Below are 25,167 nucleotides of genomic sequence, written 5' to 3' on the forward strand. Positions count from 1 at the left end.
TGGTGGAAAATAAGTATTTGGTCACCTACAAACAAGCAAGATTTCTGGCTCTCACAGACCTGTAACAACTTCTTTAAGAGGCTCCTCTGTCCTCCACTCGTTAGCTGTATTAATGGCACCTGTTTGAACTTGTTATCAGTATAAAATACACCTGTCCACAACCTCAAACAGTCACACTCCAAACTCCACTATGGCCAAGACCAAAGAGCTGTCAAAGGACACCAGAAACAAAATTGTAGACCTGCACCAGGCTGGGAAGACTGAATCTGCAATAGGTAATCAGCTTGGTTTGAAGAAATCAACTGTGGGAGCAATTATTAGGAAATGGAAGACATACAAGACCACTGATAATCTCCCTCGATCTGGGGCTCCACGCAAGATCTCACCCTGTGGGGTCAAAATGATCACAAGAACGGTGAGCAAAAATCCCAGAACCACACGGGGGGACCTAGTGAATGACCTGCAGAGAGCTGGGACCAAAGAAACAAAGCCTACCATCAGTAACACACTACGCCGCCAGGGACTCAAATCCTGCAGTGCCAGACGTGTCCCCCTGCTTAAGCCAGTACATGTCCAGGCCCGTCTGAAGTTTGCTAGAGTGCATTTGGATGATCCAGAAGAGGATTGGGAGAATGTCATATGGTCAGATGAAACCAAAATAGAAATTTTTGGTAAAAACTCAACTCGTCGTGTTTGGAGTTGCATCCAAAGAACACCATACCTACTGTGAAGCATGGGGGTGGAAACATCATGCTTTGGGGCTGTTTTTCTACAAAGGGACCAGGACGACTGATCCGTGTAAAGGAAAGAATGAATGGGGCCATGTATCGTGAGATTTTGAGTGAAAACCTCCTTCCATCAGCAAGGGCATTGAAGATGAAACGTGGCTAGGTCTTTCAGCATGACAATGATCCCAAACACACCGCCCGGGCAACGAAGGAGTGGCTTCGTAAGAAGCATTTCAAGGTCCTGGAGTGGCCTAGCCAGTCTCCAGATCTCAACCCCATAGAAAATCTTTGGAGGGAGTTGAAAGTCCGTGTTGCCCAGCGACAGCCCCAAAACATCACTGCTCTAGAGGAGATCTGCATGGAGGAATGGGCCAAAATACCAGCAAGTGTGTGAAAACCTTGTGAAGACTTACAGAAAACATTTGACCTGTGTCATTGCCAACAAAGGGCATATAACAAAGTATTGAGAAACTTTTGTTATTGACCAAATACTTATTTTCTACCATAATTTGCAAATAAATTCATAAAAAATCCTACAATGTGATTTTCTGGAATTTTTTTTCTCATTTTGTCTGTCATAGTTGTGTGTACCTATGATGAAAATTACAGGCCTCTCTCATCTTTTTAAGTGGGAGAACTTGCACAATTGGTGGCTGACTAAATATTTATTTCCCCCACTGTATCACCCAGAGTCTCAGGGTGCGCTTGAACGTTGGCATCAGACACTGAAGTCTATGCTCCATAAATATTATTTGGAATCTGAGAAGGATTGGGATGAGGGAGTTCCTCTAGTTTTGTTTGCTGTCTGTGAGACGGTACAGGAATCCCTAGGGTTCAGCCCAGCTGAACTGGTGTTTGGACACACCATGAGAGGACCTATGAAAGTCCTTAAGGATCAGTTTTTATCACAAGAGTTGTGTGTGAAAGAAAATGCGTTGGACTACGTTAGTCGCTTTCGTGAGCGCCTACATGGTGCCTGTGCTCTAGCAAAGGAAGCGCTGTCTTCCTCACAGAGACGGATGAAACGGCACTATGACAACCAGACTGTTTCTCATTCACTGCAGCCAGGTGACCAACTTCTTGTTTTGTTGCCTGTGCCAGGAGCGTCATTGTCAGCACATTTCTCTGGTCCTTATGTAATTGAAAAGAAACTAAGTGAAACTGACTACGTGATACAGACTCCCGATAGAAAACGCCAATCTCGTGTGTGCCACATTAACATGTTGAAGACGTACCACACCAGACCCGTCACTCAGATAGACAGTCCAGAGAAACTGTCCGAGACTGCGGTCTCTATTGCTGCTACGGCTGTAGTGGGAGGTCATGTTAATGATGTGGACGGAGATGGTTTGGAGTTGCGCAACACTCAGCAGCAGTGTGCTAGATTGCCCAATTCAGAGATGCTGCTGTCTCTCCCGTCAAGCCTGATTCATTTAACGGACGGACAGTCAGATGATATTGTGAGACTATTACACAGCTTTCCATGTCTTTTTAATGACGTTCCTACACGCACAAATGTGTTAGAACATTACATTAATGTTGGAAACGCTGCACCTATCAAGCAACATGCTTATCTTGTCAACGTCTCTAAAAGAAAGATAATGAGGGATGAGGTCGGTTATTTGCTGGAGAATAACCTGGCTATGCCAAGTTCAAGTCCTTGGAGTTCTCTGTGCATTCTGGTTCCCAAACCTGATGGGACATCCAGGTTATGTATGGACTATCGAAAGGTCAATGCGGTCACAGTGCCCCGACTCGTTCCCGTTACCCAGACTGGATGACTGTATTGACACTGTTGGTGCTGCTACTTATGTAACCAAACTAGTTATTCTAAAAGGTTACTGGCAGGTGCCGATAACATAACGTGCGCCTCCGACATCTCTGCCTTTGGTGACCCCAGACCAATTCTTACAATATGCTGTCATGGCATTTGGGATACGGAACGCACCAGCCACTTTCCAATGCCTGGTTAACACAGTATTGGCTGGAGTTCCTAATTGTAGTGCTTACCTTTGATGATCTTGTCATTTATTCAACTGAGTGGTCAGATCATATTAACACTCTTAAGGGTAGTGTGTGAACGTCTAGCAGCCGCTTCTCTAACTCTGAACTTAGCAAAGTGCGAGTTTGGGAAGGCCACTGTTACTTATCTCGGTAAACAGGTTGGCCATGGTCAGGTGCGCCCTGTAGATGCCAAGGTCTCAGCTATAAAATGCATTTCCCGCACCTACCACCAGAAGAGAGCTACGCCGCTTTTTAGGGATGGTTGGCTACTACCGTAGTTTCTGTAAAAATGTCTCTGCGGTAGTTGCTCCATTGACGGATTTGCTCAGTCCGGCGAGAAAATGTGTTTGGTCTGAAGACTGTCGTACTGCTTTCAACACTGCTAAAGCGCTCTTATGTACTACCCCTGTTCTTGCTTCGCCAGATTTTGAACGGCCGTTTAAACTGGAGGTAGATGCAAGTGCCAGAGGTGCTGGTGCTGTTCTACTGCAGCCGGACCAGAGTGGAGTGGACCATCCTGTCTGTTATTTTTCGCGGATATTTAACAAAATGTCAGACAAACTATTCCACCATTGAACAAGGAGCTCTAGATCTAGACAGTTGTGTTTGCTGACAGAGACTCTTTCCGTATGTGAGTATGGATACTGTGGTGTCCTGTTTTTTGTGTACTCACTCATTTGCTGGTTACTCTGTATGGTAACTATGATGTGTGTTCCTGGGAAAAGGGGGATTTAAGCAAGTTGCCCTTGGGTGTACATTACCCGTAGAAAATAACATTGTCTAAAAACACTAGTTAGACCTGAGCGGACCACCCCACTGTAATTTTTGTATGGTTAGCAGTAAGCTTAGCGGTTCTTGAGGCAGGCAAGATCAGTTTAGGGGTTTTTTACATTATTGTTTCATTCCTTGGGTCCTGCTCAGCCCTTTTTCCCAAACCTTTACCGTGTGTTCATAATAAACATCTTATGTTTGACGGTAGCTTATGGTTGTCTGTGTATTTTTTGTTCTCACTGTTTCCGTGTCACCATTCTAATTTGCATGAGTTATGTTACGGGCCTCTTGTCCATCCACCCTAGACTTTTAAAGCCACGGGGTTCGTAACACCTTCACTCTATACCCTATAACCTATATTCTATACCCTATATCCTATACCCTATACTCTATACCCTAAACACACCCTATACCCTATACTCTATACCCTATACACACTATATTCTATACTCTATACCCTATACACACTCTATACCCTATACACACTATATTCTATACTCTATACCCTATACACACACTATACCCTATACTCTATACCTTATACCCTATACACACGCTATACCCTTTACCCTTTACCCTATACCCTATACCCTATACCCTATACCCTATACACTATACTCTCAGTGACTGCTTGAGATACACAGTACGCCTCCGCACTCACATGCCACATACTATATTCACAAACACAATGAACACAGTACCGATCTGCCTCTGAGGAGAAACAAACAACAGTCTTTGGTCTGTCCCAATAGAGTAGGGAGAACTGAATTGCCTTTCTGAATGTCCCTGTGTGTGTGTGTTAGTGTGTGCGCGCGTGTGTGTGTGTGTGTGCGTGTGTGTGTGTGCGTACGTACGACAGAGAGAATTGCAAGGCATTTCTGAATTTACCCATATTTGATAATGTTCTTCAGGCAGCATTCAAAGCTGAGTAGAGATAATTAATGGAGGAAGTAGATTAATAATAGAGACAGACTACAGCTGGGAGACTAGAGCTGGGAGACTATAGCTGGAGGACTATAGCTGGAGGACTATAGCTGGAGGACTATAGCTGGAGGACTATAGCTGGAGGACTACAGCTGGGAGACTAGAGCTGGGAGACTAGCTGGAGGACTATAGCTGGAGGACTATAGCTGGAGGACTATAGCTGGAGGACTATAGCTGGAGGACTATAGCTGGAGGACTACAGCTGGGAGACTAGAGCTGGGAGACTATAGCTGGAGGACTATAGCTGGAGGACTATAGCTGGAGGACTATAGCTGGAGGACTATAGCTGGAGGACTACAGCTGGGAGACTAGAGCTGGGAGACTATAGCTGGAGGACTATAGCTGGAGGACTACAGCTGGGAGACTATAGCTGGAGGACTATAGCTGGAGGACTATAGCTGGAGGACTATAGCTGGGAGACTAGAGCTGGGAGACTAGAGCTAAGAGATGCATACTAGTGTCTACCTATACTGACTTCATAATCACACCAACCAAATAAGATAATGTCATGACGGAGGTGTTACGTACCAGCATAGAGTGGTCTCTCTCGTTGAAGGGCTGTGGTTCAGTAAAAAACTCAGTGTTGTGGTCCAGTCTGCCATGGCCTCCATACTGCACTTCATCACTTTCCAGCTTGATGGTATATCTGGTGGGGTCAAAGGTTAAGGAACACTGGTATGAAGAGAGATGGAGAAAGATGGAGATAGGAGGAACATAAGAGGGGTGATGAGGAAGAGAGAGGAACATAAGAGGGGTGATGAGGAAGAGAGAGGAACATAAGAGGGGTGATGAGGAGGAGAGAGGAACATAAGAGGGGTGATGAGGAACATAAGAGGGGTGATGAGGAAGAGAGAGGAACATAAGAGGGGTGATGAGGAAGAGAGAGGAACATAAGAGGGGTGATGAGGAACATAACAGGGGTGATGAGGAAGAGAGAGGAACATAACAGGGGTGATGAGGAAGAGAGAGGAACATAACAGGGGTGATGAGGAACATAAGAGGGGTGATGAGGAGGAGAGAGGAACATAAGAGGGGTGATGAGGAGGAGAGAGGAACATAACAGGGGTGATGAGGAAGAGAGAGGAACATAAGAGGGGTGATGAGGAGGAGAGAGGAACATAACAGGGGTGATGAGGAAGAGAGAGGAACATAAGAGGGGTGATGAGGAGGAGAGAGGAACATAACAGGGGTGATGAGGAAGAGAGAGGAACATACCAGGGGTGATGAGGAAGAGAGAGGAACATAAGAGGGGTGATGAGGAAGAGAGAGGAACATAAGAGGGGTGATGAGGAGGAGAGAGGAACATAAGAGGGGTGATGAGGAGGAGAGAGGAACATAACAGGGGTGATGAGGAAGAGAGAGGAACATAAGAGGGGTGATGAGGAGGAGAGAGGAACATAACAGGGGTGATGAGGAAGAGAGAGGAACATAAGAGGGGTGATGAGGAGGAGAGAGGAACATAACAGGGGTGATGAGGAAGAGAGAGGAACATACCAGGGGTGATGAGGAAGAGAGAGGAACATAACAGGGGTGATGAGGAAGAGAGAGGAACATAACAGGGGTGATGAGGAAGAGAGAGGAACATAAGAGGGGTGATGAGGAGGAGAGAGGAACATAACAGGGGTGATGAGGAAGAGAGAGGAACATACCAGGGGTGATGAGGAAGAGAGAGGAACATAAGAGGGGTGATGAGGAAGAGAGAGGAACATAAGAGGGGTGATGAGGAAGAGAGAGGAACATAAGAGGGGTGATGAGGAGGAGAGAGGAACATAATAGGGGTGATGTGGAAGAGAGAGGAACATAAGAGGGGTGATGAGGAAGAGAGAGGAACATAAGAGGGGTGATGAGGAACATAAGAGGGGTGATGAGGAGGAGAGAGGAGGAACATAAGAGGGGTGATGAGGAAGAGAGAGGAACATAAGAGGGGTGATGAGGAGGAGAGAGGAACATAAGAGGGGTGATGAGGAAGAGAGAGGAACATAAGAGGGGTGATGAGGAACATAAGAGGGGTGATGAGGAAGAGAGAGGAACATAAGAGGGGTGATGAGGAAGAGAGAGGAACATAAGAGGGGTGATGAGGAAGAGAGAGGAACATAACAGGGGTGATGAGGAAGAGAGAGGAACATACCAGGGGTGATGAGGAAGAGAGAGGAACATAAGAGGGGTGATGAGGAGGAGAGAGGAACATAACAGGGGTGATGAGGAAGAGAGAGGAACATAACAGGGGTGATGAGGAAGAGAGAGGAACATAAGAGGGGTGATGAGGAACATAAGAGGGGTGATGAGGAGGAGAGAGGAACATAAGAGGGGTGATGAGGAGGAGAGAGGAACATAACAGGGGTGATGAGGAAGAGAGAGGAACATAATAGGGGTGATGAGGAACATAAGAGGGGTGATGAGGAGGAGAGTGGAACATAAGAGGGGTGATGAGGAGGAGAGAGGAACATAACAGGGGTGATGAGGAAGAGAGAGGAACATAAGAGGGGTGATGAGGAGGAGAGAGGAACATAACAGGGGTGATGAGGAAGAGAGAGGAACATAATAGGGGTGATGAGGAACATAAGAGGGGTGATGAGGAGGAGAGTGGAACATAAGAGGGGTGATGAGGAGGAGAGAGGAACATAACAGGGGTGATGAGGAAGAGAGAGGAACATAAGAGGGGTGATGAGGAGGAGAGAGGAACATAACAGGGGTGATGAGGAGGAGAGAGGAACATAACAGGGGTGATGAGGAAGAGAGGAACATAAGAGGGGTGATGAGGAGGAGAGAGGAACATAACAGGGGTGATGAGGAAGAGAGAGGAACATAAGAGGGGTGATGAGGAGGAGAGAGGAACATAACAGGGGTGATGAGGAAGAGAGAGGAACATAAGAGGGGTGATGAGGAACATAACCGGGGTGATGAGGAAGAGAGAGGAACATAAGAACATTAACACAGGCAAATAGGAAAGTGGCTGAACCATGCAGCTCGCCAGATTAATTTATTACATAAATAATGTATTTCAACAAATAACCCTCCAAACAAACAAAACAAATCTCTGTGTCTTTGCTACACTGACTCATTTAAATATGAAATCAAGTAATTGCCTTTGACACGTGTTGGGAAACAAAAAGAGGAAAGCAGAGAGAGCTATATGAGCTTTATTTCTACGATCCCTCTTGTTCTCCTGAACTTGTAATCAGTCAAAGGGTGTGTCCTAAAATGGCACTGTATTCCCTACATAGTGCACTCTTTTTACCACAGCCCTATGGGCCCTGGTTAAAAATAATTCACTATATAGACTGGGAATAGGGTGTCATTTGGGACACATCCAGAGTAGATTGATGCCTGTGAGAGCCTTGTGCCTGCCAATACGACCAACAATGAACTATAGTTAACAGGGTCTCGGTCAAATATATCATGTGTTTGGTCCAAATATGATTCGATATGCATGTCAAATGTAAATATGTAATATATGCCCATAACCTATGGGTAAATAACTATATTCACCTGTGGTAGCTACATGACAAGGAGACAAGAAGAGGAGAGGAAAGGGGATGGAGAGAGAGAGAGATCGAGCGAGAGAGATCGAGATCGAGTGAGATAGAGAGAGAGATCAATAGAGAGAGAGAGAGAGAGAGAGAGCGAGAGAGAGATCGAGCGAGAGAGAGATAGAGAGATAGAGAGAGAGAGAGAGAGAGAGCGAGAGAGAGAGAGAGAGAGAGAGAGAGAGATCGAGATCGAGTGAGAGAGAGATAGAGAGATCAAGAGAGATCGAGATAGAGAGAGAGAGAGAGAATAGATGAATTGGCCCTGGGAGGCTCTTCTCTCTCCGTGGTGCTTTGTTTACCTCTGTCTCTGAACACCTCAACAGACAGTACAGTAGCCCTGCGTCCAAAATGGCACCCTATTCCTTATATATTCCCCCAATCTGGTCAAAAGTAGTGCACTTAGGGAATAGGGTGCCATTTGGGATGCAGTCTAGGTAACAAACAACCAGGAGTCAGGCAGGAAGGAACACACATGCAAACTGGAACCTAATTGGCTAGGTGAAAATCACCTCATCTCCCCATAGGCCAGTCTGAGGAAGGAGTCAGTTGGAGTCATATCCTCAAACACTTCCTGGTTCTGCCCCAGGGCCGGGAAACATTCTGCTTGTCTGCTTTGATAGCCATGATTAAATAGAAAGAAGCTCTGCTCAGAGAGTGCATTATTTCTACTGAGGAAGACATACACACTCCTCCTCCCCTCTCATCCTCCCCTCTTCCCTCCTCCTCCCCTCTTCCCCTCTCCCCTCTCTCCTCCTCCCCCATCTCTCCTGCCCCTCCCCCATCTCTCCTGCCCCTCCCCACTCTCTTCCCCTCTCTCCTCCCTCCTCTCTCCTCCCACTCTCTCCTCCCACTCTCTCCTCCCACTCTCTTCCCCTCTCTCCTCCCACTCTCTCCCCCCTCTCTCCTCCCACTCTCTCCCCCTCTCTCTCCTCCCACTCTCTTCCCCTCTCTCCTCCCTCTCTCCCCCCTCTCTCCTCCCTCTCTCTCCTCCCACTCTCTCCTCCCACTCTCTTCCCCTCTCTCCTCCCACTCTCTCCCCCCTCTCTCCTCCCACTCTCTCCTCCCACTCTCTTCCCCTCTCTCCTCCCACTCTCTCCCCCCTCTCTCCTCCCACTCTCTCCCCCCTCTCTTCCCCCTCTCTCTCCCCCTCTCTCCTCCCACTCTCTTCCCCCTCTCTCCTCCCACTCTCTCCTCCCACTCTCTCCCCCCTCTCTCCTCCCACTCTCTCCTCCCACTCTCTTCCCCTCTCTCCTCCCACTCTCTCCCCCTCTCTCCTCCCACTCTCCCTCCTCCCACTCTCTCCCCCTCTCTCTCCTCCCACTCTCTCCTCCCACTCTCTCCCCCTCTCTCCTCCCACTCTCTCCCCCCTCTCTCCTCCCACTCTCTCCTCCCACTCTCTCCCCCTCTCTCCTCCCACTCTCTCCCCCCTCTCTCCCCCCTCTCTCCTCCCTCTCTCCCCCCTCTCTCCTCCCCCTCTCTCCTCCCACTCTCTCACCCCTCTCTCCTCCCCTCTCTCCTCCCACTCTCCTCCCACTCTCTCCCCCCTCTCTCCTCCCACTCTCTCCCCCCTCTCTCCTCCCACTCTCTCCCCCTCTCTCCTCCCTCTCTCCCCCCTCTCTCCTCCCACTCTCTCCTCCCACTCTCTCCCCCCTCTCTCCTCCCACTCTCTCCCCCCTCTCTCCTCCCTCTCTCCCCCCTCTCTCCTCCCCCTCTCTCCTCCCTCTCTCCTCCCACTCTCTCCTCCCACTCTCTCCCCCTCTCTCTCCTCCCACTCTCTCCCCCCTCTCTCCTCCCACTCTCTCCCCCCTCTCTCCTCCCACTCTCTCCCCCCTCTCTCCTCCCCCTCTCCTGATTGCATTAGAGACTCCTGACAACATCCTCCTTTTGTGGTGGATATTTAAGGATGGTTCTAAAAAGGAAAACAAAGAACACCACATTGTAATAATCTGTTAGGAATCATAATGTATGCAAATTCAAAGACCCTTACAGGAACATTACATATCCTAGTTATTTCCATTTAGTTGATACCACAGTGCAGTATATGATTAGTTCGATAATGACTGACTAGAAAATGAACATTGTTATCCTACTATCCACACATCACAATTAATTCAAGACTCATTAAAAGCTGATTTCAACCATCTGGCTGGAATCCAGCAATCAAAGACATTGAATAACCTTATGCCTCTTCTATGTGTGTGTGTGTGTGTGTGTGTGTGTGTGTGTGTGTGTGTGTGTGTGTGTGTGTGTGTGTGTGTGTGTGTGTGTGTGGCTCGTATGCTGAATTATAAGTGGAGGACAGTTAATTTGATGTTCACTGGCCAACTTGTCTGGGATAAGAAGCAGAGTGGAGCTCCAGGAGGCATTCAGCAATGAGGTTTGTGTTACTGTCTACAGATGGCTGCTACAACAGCCTGATGTTCAGCTGTGAAGTATTGTAATCAACACGGGCCTTGAGAATCAAGGGGGAAGATTTAGGAACACAGTCAATTCTGAACCATTGAGCCGTCCCCATCGCACCCTACCCTTCCCCCATATTGAAAGCAATATGGTGGAAGCTTCACCACTGCTCTGATGATACCTACCCAGACCCTTCAGATCTGCAAACACGGACAGGTTTTGGCCAAGGGGGAGGGGGCGATTAGGGACCGGCTGAATCAGGGTAAAGCTGTAGAGAGCCAGAGCAGTGCCGGTCAGTCCAGAGAAGAGATCAGTAATTAGGCCCATTGATGACCTGAAAACAATCTGCCCATGAGCACGATTGCAGAGTGAGCTGAGCTGCCGCTTGATCCGCGTCCCAAATGATACCCTGTTCCCTTTATGAGTGCACTACTTTTGACCAGGGTAGTGCACTCATAAAGTATCCAGGGCCCATACTGTAGGCTATTTGGGACAAGGAATGTAACAGCGGCCCGCTGAGAGCGGACTAATAGGCTCTTAGAGGAAGACCTGCACGTCTCAGTAATCAAGTCCCAGAGTCCAACCAAAGGAAAATTTTTGTGAAGTGATTTCTTTGTCATACTGTATTATAAACTGGGTGGTTCGAACCATGAATGCTGATTGGCTAATAGCCGTGGTATATCAGACTGTATACCCCGGGTATGACAAAACATTGATTATTACTGCTCTAATTACGTTGGTAACCAGTTTATAATAGCAGTAAGGCACCTCGGGGGTTTGTGGTATATGGCCAATATACCACGGCTAAGGGCTGTGTCCAGACACTCTGCGTTGTGTCGTGCGTAAGAACAGCCTTTAGCCGTGGTATATTGGCCATTTACCACACCCCTCTGACCTTTATTGCTTAAATATATATTAGCTATAGAGCACCAGTATAGAATAGCGCTTCATCTCGACCCACAAGAACACACAGGAACATAAACCTTTAATCCAGACAGATAGAGATCACATTCATTTACACCTGTAAGTGCTTTCTGCAAGTCTGCATTTGTCTTTCTCTGTGCAGGGTAAAAGCGGGGGGGAGAATCGAGTTAATATGCAGTGTACGTACTAAACTACTGTTCCACAAACGGGGAGGAAACATCCATATTCAGAGGAGATGGTGATATAGCTGGATTATTCACAATCCCATTCAAGTAATGCTTAGTTCTGACTGTGAGCCGGTCGAATGATGACCTGACATAATGAGAGGAGCTGTTTGCCTGTTGGAACAGAGGGCTACATCCCAAATAGCACACTCGATTCCCTATATAGTGCCCCTTTTTTTTTTTTACCAAAACCTGGTCAAAAGTAGTGCACTACACTAGGAAACAGAGTGGCATTTGGGACGCAACCCCATATCTACTCTGATAGGGAGAGCTCTTCTACTGGGGTTTCAGATACATCAACCTGCTGGATAAAACACAGCACCTCGAGAACCCACCAAACACACACACCAGAGAGAGAGGGGGGGTAGATAGAGAGATAAAGAGAGCGAAAAAGAGAGCGAGAGCAAGAGCGAGCGAGCGAGCGAGCGAGAGAGAGAGAGAGAGAGAGAGAGAGAGAGAGAGAGAGAGAGAGAGAGAGAGAGAGAGAGAGAGAGAGAGAGAGAGAGAGAGAGAGAGAGAGAGAGAGAGAGAGAGAGAGAGAGAGAGAGGGAAAATAAAAACACTGATGGTTGGAGTGCCTGTGGAAAAGCTGATGTAGACTGAATTTTAATAGGCAGTGTTTTTTCCCCCTCTTCTTATGGCGGTTTGCTGCTTTTACTTTGGAGGAAACTTTCCTTTCCCTCTTGATCCTCCCGCGTTGGAAAGAAAAGACAAGTCTCAGAAGCCGAGACAGAAGAGGAGAGTGAGAAAACAGTTCCTTAACCAAAAGGAGAGGAACCTGAGGTTACTCTCTGACTCACGTCTTCTATCTAGGGACGAAGACGCTGGGGCCATTATTACTAGAAGACTTCTCTTCTTACTTTGTTTTGTTTGTGGCCTGGGAAGGATTAAACATGGATGTTGTCCTGAACACTCAAGGCCTGAGACTCAGGGCAGAATATCTGACTAGCAGCATTACTCACTTACTATTATGACTAGGCCTTGCAATAGACCAGTGTCCTGTCCAGGGCGTGTACTTGTACATCAAGCTGCCTCACACTACAGAAACAGGGGATAGACCAGTGTCCTGTCCAGGGCGTGTACTTGTACATCAAGCTGCCTCACACTACAGAAACAGGAGATAGACCAGTGTCCTGTCCAGGGCGTGTACTTGTACATCAAGCTGCCTCACACTACAGAAACAGGGGATAGACCAGTGTCCTGTCCAGGGCGTGTACTTGTACATCAAGCTGCCTCACACTACAGAAACAGGGGATAGACCAGTGTCCTGTCCAGGGCGTGTACTTGTACATCAAGCTGCCTCACACTACAGAAACAGGGGATAGACCAGTGTCCTGTCCAGGGCGTGTACTTGTACATCAAGCTGCCTCACACTACAGAAACAGGAGATAGACCAGTGTCCTGTCCAGGGCGTGTAATTGTACATCAAGCTGCCTCACACTACAGAAACAGGAGATAGACCAGTGTCCTGTCCAGGGTGTGTACTTGTACATCAAGCTGCCTCACACTACAGAAACAGGAGATAGACCAGTGTCCTGTACAGGGCGTGTACTTGTACATCAAGCTGCCTCACACTACAGAAACAGGAGATAGGCTCCTGCTCCTATGAACCGTTCCGGCTCGCAAGGCTACTTACTTACTTATTATTATTACAGCTCAGGGCAGAGAGAGATAGGAAGACTAGCAGACTAGCAGCTGTACAGCTCAGGGCAGAGCAGATGAGCAGCATTACTGAAACAGTTTAAACAGAATCAGAGAGCAAGAGAGACATAGAGAGAGAGAGAGAGAGAGAGAGAGAGACAAAGAGAGAGAGAGAGACAGAGAGAGAAGAGAGAGAGACAAGAGAGAGAGACAGAAGAGAGAGAGAGAGGGAGAGAGAGAGAGAGAGAGAGAGAGAGAGACAGACATACAGGGAGAGAGAGACAGAGAGAGAGAGAGAGACAGAGAGAGACAGAGACAGAGAGAGACGGAGAGAGAGAGAGAGCGAGAGACAGAGAGAGAGACAGAGAGAGAGAGAGATAGAGAGAGACAGGGAGAGAGAGAGACAGAGAGAGAGAGACAGGGAGAGAGAGAGACAGCGAGAGAGAGAGAGAGAGAGAGAGAGAGAGAGAGAGAGAGAGAGAGAGAGAGAGAGAGAGAGAGAGAGAGAGGGAGAGAGAGAGAGACAGGGAGAGAGAGAGACAGGGAGAGAGAGAGACAGAGAGACAGGGAGAGAGAGATACAGAGAGAGAGACACAGAGACAAACAGAGATAGAGAGAGAGAGAGAGAGACAGAGAGAGACAGGGAGACGAGAGAGAGAGAGAGAGAGAGAGAGAGAGAGAAAGACAGAGAGAGAAGAGAGAGAGAGAGAGAGAGAGAGAGAGAGAGACAGAGGCAGAGAGAGACGGAGAGAGAGAGAGACGGAGAGAGAGAGACAGCGAGAGAGAGAGAGAGAGACAGCGAGAGAGAGAGACAGCGAGAGAGAGAGAGACAGCGAGAGAGAGAGAGAGCGAGAGACAGAGACAGAGACAGAGAGAGAGAGAGAGACAGAGACAGAGAGAGAGATAGAGAGATAGACAGAGAGAGAGAGTGACGGAGAGAGAGAGAGAGAGAGAGAGAGAGAGAGAGAGAGAGAGAGAGAGAGAGAGAGAGCGAGAGAGAGAGGGGGACAGAGACAGAGACAGAGACAGAGAGAGAGAGAGAGAGAGAGAGACAGAAAATATACAATTGGCCTAAGGTGTGTAGCATGGAGTTAGTAGACGGGGAGAGTCCAGTCTTACTGGAGTCAGGGTAACTGACTATATAATGCACGAGGTTCATGTAGATGTTAAATGTTTGTTTTGGTTGTGGACTGGGACATACATTAAATACTCAAGGTCGGTAGACTCTGGGCAGAGCAGACATGGCTGGGGGCACAGACACTGGCAGCTTTACTGCTCAGGGCAGACAGACAACAGAGCTAAAGACAGACAGACAGAACAGAGCTTAGACAGCTGTGCTAAAACAGTTGAAACAGAATCAGAGAGCGAAAGCGAGTGAAAAGCTGTAACAGCCTCAGGTGACCATCATGGAGGGAGTCCTAGAGGACTAGAGGGGCAGGGGAACTATACAATAAAACCATGTAACTCCAGTCCAGGTATGGAGCAGTAGAGTTATGTTGTTTATGAGACAGCATACAGAGTGTTATGAAAAGCACTCTGGACTGTTTTGATCCTGTTGTTTACCTATTTTTCCTCTGAGTGGCACGTTCATCTGTCTTCTGCCCTAATGGTTCCGCCACACACACACACACACACACCCTACACATTTGCCTGTACGTGTTTACGGTGGTGCTTTATAATGACAGCCAGCACTTTGCCCTCACATTTATTAGTGTTCCCAGACGTCGGAGAGCATCTCCTCACACATCAAAGCAATGCACCAGGAGGGAGAGTCGAGGCGCCAGCTAAATGAAAATAAACTGTCAAAAAATGGCGCTGGAGACGCAACTCAGAGGTTCTGTGTGCGTGGGTGAGAACCCAGGTACCTAGGATGTTTTGTGCATTTATACCCACAGGTCACACCCACCCACAGATCACGCCCGCCCACCTGCCCACCCACACACACACACACCGGACACACACACGTATATAGCCATAAGGATACTTCCCAGGAAAGGCCACAGCCACCCTGTAGCTCGTCTGGCTCCTAGTTGGGTGGAAGTTGAAGAGGAACAGGACGTTGCCTCTCTCGAACACTATCACCTTGTCTCCCTCGTGCTTGGCACTCACAAACGCCTGCAAGGAAGACACAAACCTTTCAGTAACATACTGCATCGCCATCATCAATACAAGGAAACAGTCACAGGGAAAACCTTTCAGTAACATACTGCATCACCATCATCAATACAAGGAAACACAGTCACAGGGAAAACCTTTCAGTAACATACTGCATCGCCATCATCAATACAAGGAAACACAGTCACAGGGAAAACCTTTCAGTAACATACTGCATCACCATCATCAATACAAGGAAACACAGTCACAGGGAAAACCTTTCAGTAACATACTGCATCGCCATCATCAATACAAGGAAACACAGTCACAGGGAAAACCTTTCAGTAACATACTGCATCACCATCATCAATACAAGGAAACACAGTCACAGGGAAAACCTTTCAGTAACATACTGCATCGCCATCATCAATACAAGGAACACAGTCACAGACAAAGACCATAAATGACATAATCAATACATAGGAACACAGTCACAGACGAAGACCATTATTGACATCATCAATACAAGGAACACAGTCACAGACAAAGACCATAAATAACATAATCAATACATAGGAACACAGTCACAGATGAAGACCATTAATGACATCATCAATACATGGAACACAGTCACAGATGAAGACCATTAATGACATCATCAATACAAGGAACACAGTCACAGACGAAGACCATAAATAACATAATCAATACATAGGAACACAGTCACAGATGAAGACCATTAATGACATCATCAATACATGGCACACAGTCACAGATGAAGACCATAAATAACAATCAATACATAGGAACACAGTCACAGATGAAGACCATTAATGACATCATCAATACATGGAACACAGTAACAGATGAAGACCATTAATGACATCATAAATACAAGGAACACAGCCACAGATGAAGACCATTAATGACATCATCAATACATGGAACACAGTCACAGATGAAGACCATTAATGACATCATAAATACAAGGAACACAGCCACAGATGAAGACCATTAATGACATCATCAATACATAGGAACACAGCCACAGATGAAGACCATTAATGACATCATCAATACTCAATGATTCCAGTTTTCTACTACCTATCCCTCAACAGAAGTGTATTTCATAGTAACACTGTAGCCTGGTTATATTTCTGCTATATAAATTCATGTCTAAAATCACTGAGATAAATCGTCCCCTCCAGTTTAAAAGCTATGGAAGTCTCATGTTGAAATAGACTTATGTACAGTCTAACATTATTACATATCCATGCTAACTCAATCTAACATCACTGCAGCCATGTTAACTCAATCTAACATCATTACAGCCATGTTAACTCAGTCTAACATCATTACAGCCATGTTAACTCAATCTAACAACATTACAGCCATGTTAACTCAGTCTAACATCATTACAGCCATGTTAACTCAATCTAACATCATTACAGCCATGTTAACTCAGTCTAACATCATTGCAGCCATGTTAACTCAGTCTAACATCATCACAGCCATGTTAACTCAATCTAACAACATTACAGCCATGTTAACTCAGTCTAACATCATTACAGCCATGTTAACTCAGTCTAACATCATTACAGCCATGTTAACTCAGTCTAACATCATTACAGCCATGTTAACTCAGTCTAACATCATTACAGCCATGTTAACTCAGTCTAACATCATTACAGCCATGTTAACTCAATCTAACATCATCACATAGCCATGTTAACTCAGTCTAATATCATTACAGCCATGTTAACTCAGTCTAACATCATTACAGCCATGTTAACTCAGTCTAACATCATTACAGCCATGTTAACTCAGTCTAACATCATTACAGCCATGTTAACTCAGTCTAACATCATTACAGCCATGTTAATTCAGTCTAACATCATTACAGCCATGTTAACTCAATCTAACATTATCACATAGCCATGTTAACTCAGTCTAACATCATTACAGCCATGTTAACTCAGTCTAACATCATTACATAGCCATGTTAACTCAGTCTAACATCATTACAGCCATGTTAACTCAGTCTAACATCATTACAGCCATGTTAACTCAGTCTAACATCATTACAGCCATGTTAACTCAGTCTAACATCATTACAGCCATGTTAACTCAGTCTAACATCATTACAGCCATGTTAACTCAATCTAACATCATTACAGCCATGTTAACTCAGTCTAACATCATTACATAGCCATGTTAACTCAGTCTAACATCATCACATAGCCATGTTAACTCAGTCTAACATCATTACAGCCATGTTAACTCAGTCTAACATCATTACAGCCATGTTAACTCAGTCTAACATCATTACAGCCATGTTAACTCAGTCTAACATCATCACATAGCCATGTTAACTCAGTCTAACATCATCACATAGCCATGTTAACTCAGTCTAACATCATTACAGCCATGTTAACTCAGTCTAACATCATTACAGCCATGTTAACTCAGTCTAACATTTGTATTTATTTCACCTTCATGTAACCAGGTAAGAACCAGTTGAGAACAAGTTCTCATTTACAACTGCGACCTGGCCAAGATAAAGCAAAGCAGTGCGATAAAAACAACAACACAGAGTTACATATGGAGTAAAACAAAACATAAAGTCAAAAATACAACAGAAAATATATATACAGTGTGTACAAATGTAGCAAGTTATGGAGGTAAGGCAATAAATAGGCTATAGTGCAAAATAATTACAATTAGTATTAACACTGGAATGATAGATGTGTAAGAGATGATGTGCAAATAGAGATACTGGGGTGCAAATGAGCAAAATAAATAACAATATGGGGATGAGGTAGTTGGGTGGGCTAATTTCAGAATGGCTGTGTACAGGTGCAGTGATCGGTAAGCTGCTCTGACAACTGATGCTTAAAGTTAGTGAGGGAGATAAGTGTCTCCAGCTTCAGAGATTTTTGCAATTCATTCCAGTCATTGGCAGCAGAGAACTGAAAGGAATGGCGGCCAAAGGAGGTGTTGGCTTTGGGGATGACCAGTGAGATATACCTGCTGGAGCGCAGACTACGGGTGGGTGTTGCTATGGTGACCAATGAGCTAAGATAAGGCGGGGATTTGCCTAGCAGTGATTTATAGATGGCCTGGAGCCAGTGGGTTTGACGACGAATATGTAGTGAGGACCAGCCAACAAGAGCGTACAGGTCACAGTGGTGGGTAGTATATGGGGCTTTGGTGACAAAACGGATGGCACTGTGATAGACTACATCCAATTTGCTGAGTAGAGTGTTGGAGGCTATTTTGTAAATGACATCGCCGAAGTCAAGGATCGGTAGGATAGTCAGTTTTACCAGGGCATGTTTGGCAGCATGCGTGAAGGAGGCTTTGTTGCGAAATAGGAAGCCGATTCTGGATTTAACTTTGGATTGGAGATGCTTAATGTGAGTCTGGAAGGATAGTTTACAGTCTAACCAGACACCTAGGTATTTGTAGTTGTCCACATACTCTAGGTCAGACCTGTCGAGAGTAGTGATTCTAGATGGGTGGGCGGGTGCCAGCAGCATTCGATTGAAGAGCATGCATTTAGTTTTACTAGTGTTTAAGAGCAGTTGGAGGCTACGGAAGGAGTGTTGTATGGCGTTGAAGCTCGTTTGGAGGTTTGTTAACACAGTGCCCAATGAAGGGCCAGATGTATACAAAATGGTGTTGTCTGCGTAGAGGTGGATCTGAGAATCACCAGCAGCAAGAGCGACATCATTGATATACACAGAGAAAAGAGTCGGCCCAAGAATTGAACCCTGTGGCACCCCCATAGAGACTGCCATTGGTCCAGACAACAGGCCCTCCGATTTGACACATTGAACTCTGAGAAGTAGTTGGTGAACCAGGCGAGGCAGTCATTTGAGAAACCAAGGCTATTTAGTCTGCCAATAAGAATGCGGTGGTTGACAGAGTCGAAAGCCTTGGCCAGGTCGATGAAGACGGCTGCACAGTACTGTCTATTATAGATCGTGGTTATAATATCGTTTAGGACCTTGAGCGTGGCTGAGGTGCACCCATGACCAGCTCAGAAACCGGATTGCATAGCGAAGAAGGTACGGTGGGATTCGAAATGGTCGGGTGATCTGTTTGTCAACTTGGCTTTCAAAAACTTTCGAAAGGCAGGGCAGGATGGATATAGGTCTGTAACAGTTTGGATCTAGAGTGTCACCCCCTTTGAAGAGGGGGATGACCGCGGCAGCTTTCCAATCTCTGGGGATCTCAGACGTTACGAAAGAGAGGTTGAACAGGCTAGTAATAGGTGTTGCGACAATTTCGGCGGCTAGTTTTAGAAAGAAAGGGTCCAGATTGTCTAGCCCAGATGATTTGTATGGGTCCAGATTTTGCAGCTCTTTCAGAACATCAGCTGTATGAATTTGTATGAAGGAGAAGCAGGGGGCGGGGGGCAAGTTGCAGCGGAGGGTGCAGAGCTGGTGACCGGGGTAGTAGTAGCCAGGTGGAAAGCATGGCCAGCTGTAGAAAAATGCTTGTTGAAATTCTCGATTATTGTAGATTTATCAGTGGTGATAGTGATTCCTAGCCTCAGTGCAGTGGGCAGCTGGGAGGAGGTGCTCTTATTCTCCATGGACTTTACAGTGTCCCAAAACTTTTTGGAGTTAGTGCTACATGATGCAAATTTCTGTTTGAAAAAGTTATCCTTTGCTTTCCTAACTGCTTGTGTATATTGGTTCCTAACTTCCCTGAAAAGTTGCATATCGCGGGGGCTATTCGATGCTAATGCAGTACGCCACAGGATGTTTTTGTGCTGGTCAAGGGCAGTCAAGTCTGAGGAGAACCAGGGGCTATATCTGTTCTTAGTTCTGCATTTTTTGAATGGGGCATGCTTATTTAAGATTGAGAGGAACACACTTTTAAAGAACATCCAGGCATCCTCTACTGATGGAATGAGATCTTTATCCATCCAGGATACCTGGGCCACGTCAATTAGGAAGGCCTGCTCGCTAAAGTGTTTTAGGGGGCGTTTGACAGTGATGAGGGGTGGTCGTTTGACCGCGGACCCGTTACGGACGCAGGCAATAAGGCAGTGATCGCTGAGATCCTGCTTGAAAACAGCGGAGGTGTATTTAGAGGGTAAGTTAGTCAGGATGATATCTATGAGGGTGCCCATGTTAACGGATTTAGGGTTGTACCTGGTAGGTTCGTTGATAATTTGTGTGAGATTGAGGGCATCTAGTTTGGATTGTAGGATGGCCGGGGTGTTAAGCATATCCCAGTTTAGGTCACCAAGCAGTACGAACTCTGAGGATAGATGGGGGGCAATCAATTCACATATGGTGTCCAGGGCACAGCTGGGGGCTGAGGGGGGTCTGTAGCAAGCGGCAACAGTGAGAGACTTATTTCTGGAAAGGTGGATTTTTAGAAGTAGAAGCTCAAACTGTTTGGGCACAGACCTGGGTAGTATGATAGAGCTCTGCAGGCTATCTCTACAGTAGATTGCAACTCCACCCCCTTTGGCAGTTCTATCTAGACGGAAAATGTTGTAGTTGAGGATGGAAATTTATGGATTTTTGGTGGCCTTTCTAAGCCAGGATTCAGACACTGCTAGAAAATCAGGGTTGGCGGAGTGTGTTAACGCAGTGAATAACTCAAACTTAGGGAGGAGGCTTCTGATGTTAACATGCAAAAAACCAATGTTTTTATGGTTACAGAAGTCAAAAAATGATAGCTCCTGGGGAGTAGGAGTGATACTGGGGGCTGCAGGGCATGGGTTAACCTCTACATCACCAGAGGAACAGAGGAGGACTAGAATAAGGATACGGCTAAAGGCTTTAAGAACTGGTCTTCTAGTGCGTTGGGTACAGAGAGTAAAAGGGGCAGATTTCCGGGCGTTGTAGAAAAGATTCAGGGCATTATGTACAGACAAGGATATGGAAGGATATGAGTAAAGTGGAGGTAAACCTAAGCGTTGGGTCACAATGAAAGAGATAGCATCACTGGAACATAATTACATAGTCATGTTAACTCAGTCTAACATCATCACATAGCCATGTTAACTCAGTCTAACATCATTACAGCCATGTTAACTCAATCTAACATCACTGCAGCCATGTTAACTCAATCTAACATCATTACAGCCATGTTAACTCAGTCTAACATCATTACAGCCATGTTAACTCAGTCTAACATCATCACATAGCCATGTTAACTCAGTCTAACATCATTACAGCCATGTTAACTCAGTCTAACATCATTACAGCCATGTTAACTCAGTCTAACATCATTACAGCCATGTTAACTCAGTCTAACATCATTACAGCCATGTTAACTCAGTCTAACATCATCACATAGCCATGTTAACTCAGTCTAACATCATTACAGCCATGTTAACTCAGTCTAACATCATTACAGCCATGTTAACTCAGTCTAACATCATTACAGCCATGTTAACTCAATCTAACATCATTACAGCCATGTTAACTCAGTCTAACATCATTACAGCCATGTTAACTCAGTCTAACATCATTACAGCCATGTTAACTTAGTCTAACATCATTACATAGCCATGTTAACTCAATCTAACATCATTACAGCCATGTTAACTCAGTCTAACATCATTACATACCCATGTTAACTCAATCTAACATCATTACAGCCATGTTAACTCAGTCTAACATCATTACAGCCATGTTAACTCAGTCTAACATCATTACAGCCATGTTAACTCAGTCTAACATCATCACATAGTCATGTTAACTCAGTCTAACATCATTACAGCCATGTTAACTCAGTCTAACATCATTACATAGCCATGTTAACTCAGTCTAACATCATTACAGCCATGTTAACTCAGTCTAACATCATTACAGCCATGTTAACTCAGTCTAACATCATTACAGCCATGTTAACTCAGCCTAACATCATTACAGCCATGTTAACTCAGTCTAACATCATTACAGTCATGTTAACTCAGTCTAACATCATTACAGCCATGTTAACTCAGTCTAACATCATTGCAGCCATGTTAACTCAGTCTAACAACATCACATAGCCATGTTAACTCAGTCTAACATCATTACAGCCATTTTAACTCAATCTAACATCATTACATAGCCATGTTAACTCAGTCTAACATCATTACATACCCATGTTAACTCAGTCTAACATCATTACAGCCATGTTAACTCAGTCTAACATCATTACAGCCATGTTAACTCAGTCTAACATCATTACAGTCATGTTAACTCAGTCTAACATCATTACAGCCATGTTAACTCAGTCTAACATCATTGCAGCCATGTTAACTCAGTCTAACAACATCACATAGCCATGTTAACTCAGTCTAACATCATTACAGCCATGTTAACTCAATCTAACATCATTACATAGCCATGTTAACTCAGTCTAACATCATTACATACCCATGTTAACTCAGTCTAACATCATTACAGCCATGTTAACTCAGTCTAACATCATTACAGCCATGTTAACTCAGTCTAACATCATTACAGCCATGTTAACTCAGTCTAACATCATTACAGCCATGTTAACTCAGTCTAACATCCTCACATAGTCATGTTAACTCAATCTAACATCATTACATAGCCATGTTAACTCAATCTAACATCATTACATAGCCATGTTAACTCAGTCTAACATCATTACAGCCATGTTAACTCAGTCTAACATCATTACAGCCATGTTAACTCAGTCTAACATCATTACAGCCATGTTAACTCAGTCTAACATCATTACAGCCATGTTAACTCAGTCTAACATCATTACAGCCATGTTAACTCAATCTAACATCATTACAGCCATGTTAACTCAATCTAACATCATTACATAGTCATGTTAACTCAATCTAACATCATTACAGCCATGTTAACTCAATCTAACATCATTACAGCCATGTTAACTCAATCTAACATCATCACATAGCCATGTTAACTCAATCTAACATCATTACAGCCATGTTAACTCAATCTAACATCATTACAGCCATGTTAACTCAATCTAACATCATCACATAGCCATGTTAACTCAATCTAACATCATTACAGCCATGTTAACTCAATCTAACATCATTACATAGCCATGTTAACTCAATCTAACATCATTACACCCATGTTAACTCAATCTAACATCATTACATACCCATGTTAACTCAGTCTAACATCATTACAGCCATGTTAACTCCATCTAACATCATTACATAGCCATGTTAACTCAATCTAACATCATTACAGCCATGTTAACTCAGTCTAACATCATTACATAGCCATGTTAACTCAATCTAACATCATTACAGCCATGTTAATTCAATCTAACATCATTACAGCCATGTTAACTCAGTCTAACATCATCACAGCCATGTTAACTCAATCTAACATCATTACATAGCCATGTTAACTCAATCTAACATCATTACACCCATGTTAACTCAATCTAACATCATTACATACCCATGTTAACTCAGTCTAACATCATTACAGCCATGTTAACTCAATCTAACATCATTACATAGCCATGTTAACTCAATCTAACAATTGTATTTATTTAACCTTTATGTAACCATGTAAGAACCAGTTGAGAACAAGTTCTCATTTACAACTGCGACCTGGCCAAGATAAAGCAAAGCAGTGCGATAAAAACAACAACACAGAGTTACATATGGGGTAAAACAAAACAAAGTCAAAAATACAACAGAAATAAATATATATACAGTGTGTGCAAATGTAGCAAGTTATGGAGGTAAGGCAATAAATAGGCTAAAGTGCAAAATAATTACAATTAGTATTAACACTGGAATGATAGATGTACAAGAGATGATGTGCAAATAGAGATACTGGGGTGCAAATTAGCAAAATAAAAAACAATATGGGGATGAGGTAGTTGGGTGGGCTAATTACAGATGGGCTGTGTACAGGTACAGTGATCAGTAAGATGCTCTGACAACTGATGCTTAAAGTTAGTGAGGGAGATAAGTGTCTCCAGCTTCAGAGATTTTTGCAGTTTGTTCCAGTCATTGGCAGCAGAGAACTGGAAGGAATGGCGGCCAAAGGAGGTGTTGGCTTTGGGGATGACCAGTGAGATATACCTGCTGGAGCGCAGACTACGGGTGGGTGTTGCTATGGTGACCAATGAGCTAAGATAAAGCGGGGATTTGCCTAGCAGTGATTTATAGATGGCCTGGAGCCAGTGGGTTTGGCGACGAATATGTAGTGAGGACCAGCCAACAAGAGCGTACAGGTCACAGTGGTGGGTAGTATATGGGGCTTTGGTGACAAAACGGATGGCACTGTGATAGACTACATCCAATTTGCTGAGTAGAGTGTTGGAGGCTATTTTGTAAATGACATCGCCGAAGTCAAGGATCGGTAGGATAGTCAGTTTTACCAGGGCATGTTTGGCAGCATGCGTGAAGGAGGCTTTGTTGCGAAATAGGAAGCCGATTCTGGATTTAACTTTGGATTGGAGATGCTTAATGTGAGTCTGGAAGGATAGTTTACAGTCTAACCAGACACCTAGGTATTTGTAGTTGTCCACATACTATAGGTCAGACCCGTCGAGAGTAGTGATTCTAGTCGCGCGGGCGGGTGCCAGCAGCGTTCGATTGAAGAGCATGCATTTAGTTTTACTAGTGTTTAAGAGCAGTTGGAGGCTACGGAAGGAGTGTTGTATGGCATTGAAGCTCGTTTGGAGGTTTGTTAACACAGTGCCCAATGAAGGGCCAGATGTATACAAAATGGTGTTGTCTGCGTAGAGGTGGATCTGAGAATCACCAGCAGCAAGAGCGACATCATTGATATACACAGAGAAAAGAGTCGGCCCAAGAATTGAACCCTGTGGCACCCCCATAGAGACTGCCATTGGTCCAGACAACAGGCCCTC

The 25,167-nt window shown here is 45.0% G+C and overlaps 1 protein-coding gene across 1 annotated transcript in view; it reads right to left on the minus strand.

Annotated features, from left to right (window-relative positions):
- gbe1b (glucan (1,4-alpha-), branching enzyme 1b) overlaps positions 1-25,167 on the minus strand; it is a 271,934-nt gene that overhangs the window by 40,513 nt on the left and 206,254 nt on the right. Inside the window, exons 14-15 of the mRNA XM_041876741.2 lie at positions 15,191-15,321; positions 5,016-5,133 (exon numbers count right to left, since the gene is read on the minus strand). Coding sequence (XP_041732675.2) covers positions 5,016-5,133; positions 15,191-15,321 — 249 coding nt within the window. The remainder of the gene's footprint in view (positions 1-5,015; positions 5,134-15,190; positions 15,322-25,167) is intronic.

This window comes from Coregonus clupeaformis, chromosome 5, assembly GCF_020615455.1.
Source record: "Coregonus clupeaformis isolate EN_2021a chromosome 5, ASM2061545v1, whole genome shotgun sequence".
In the NCBI taxonomy this organism is placed as follows: Eukaryota; Metazoa; Chordata; class Actinopteri; order Salmoniformes; family Salmonidae; genus Coregonus; species Coregonus clupeaformis.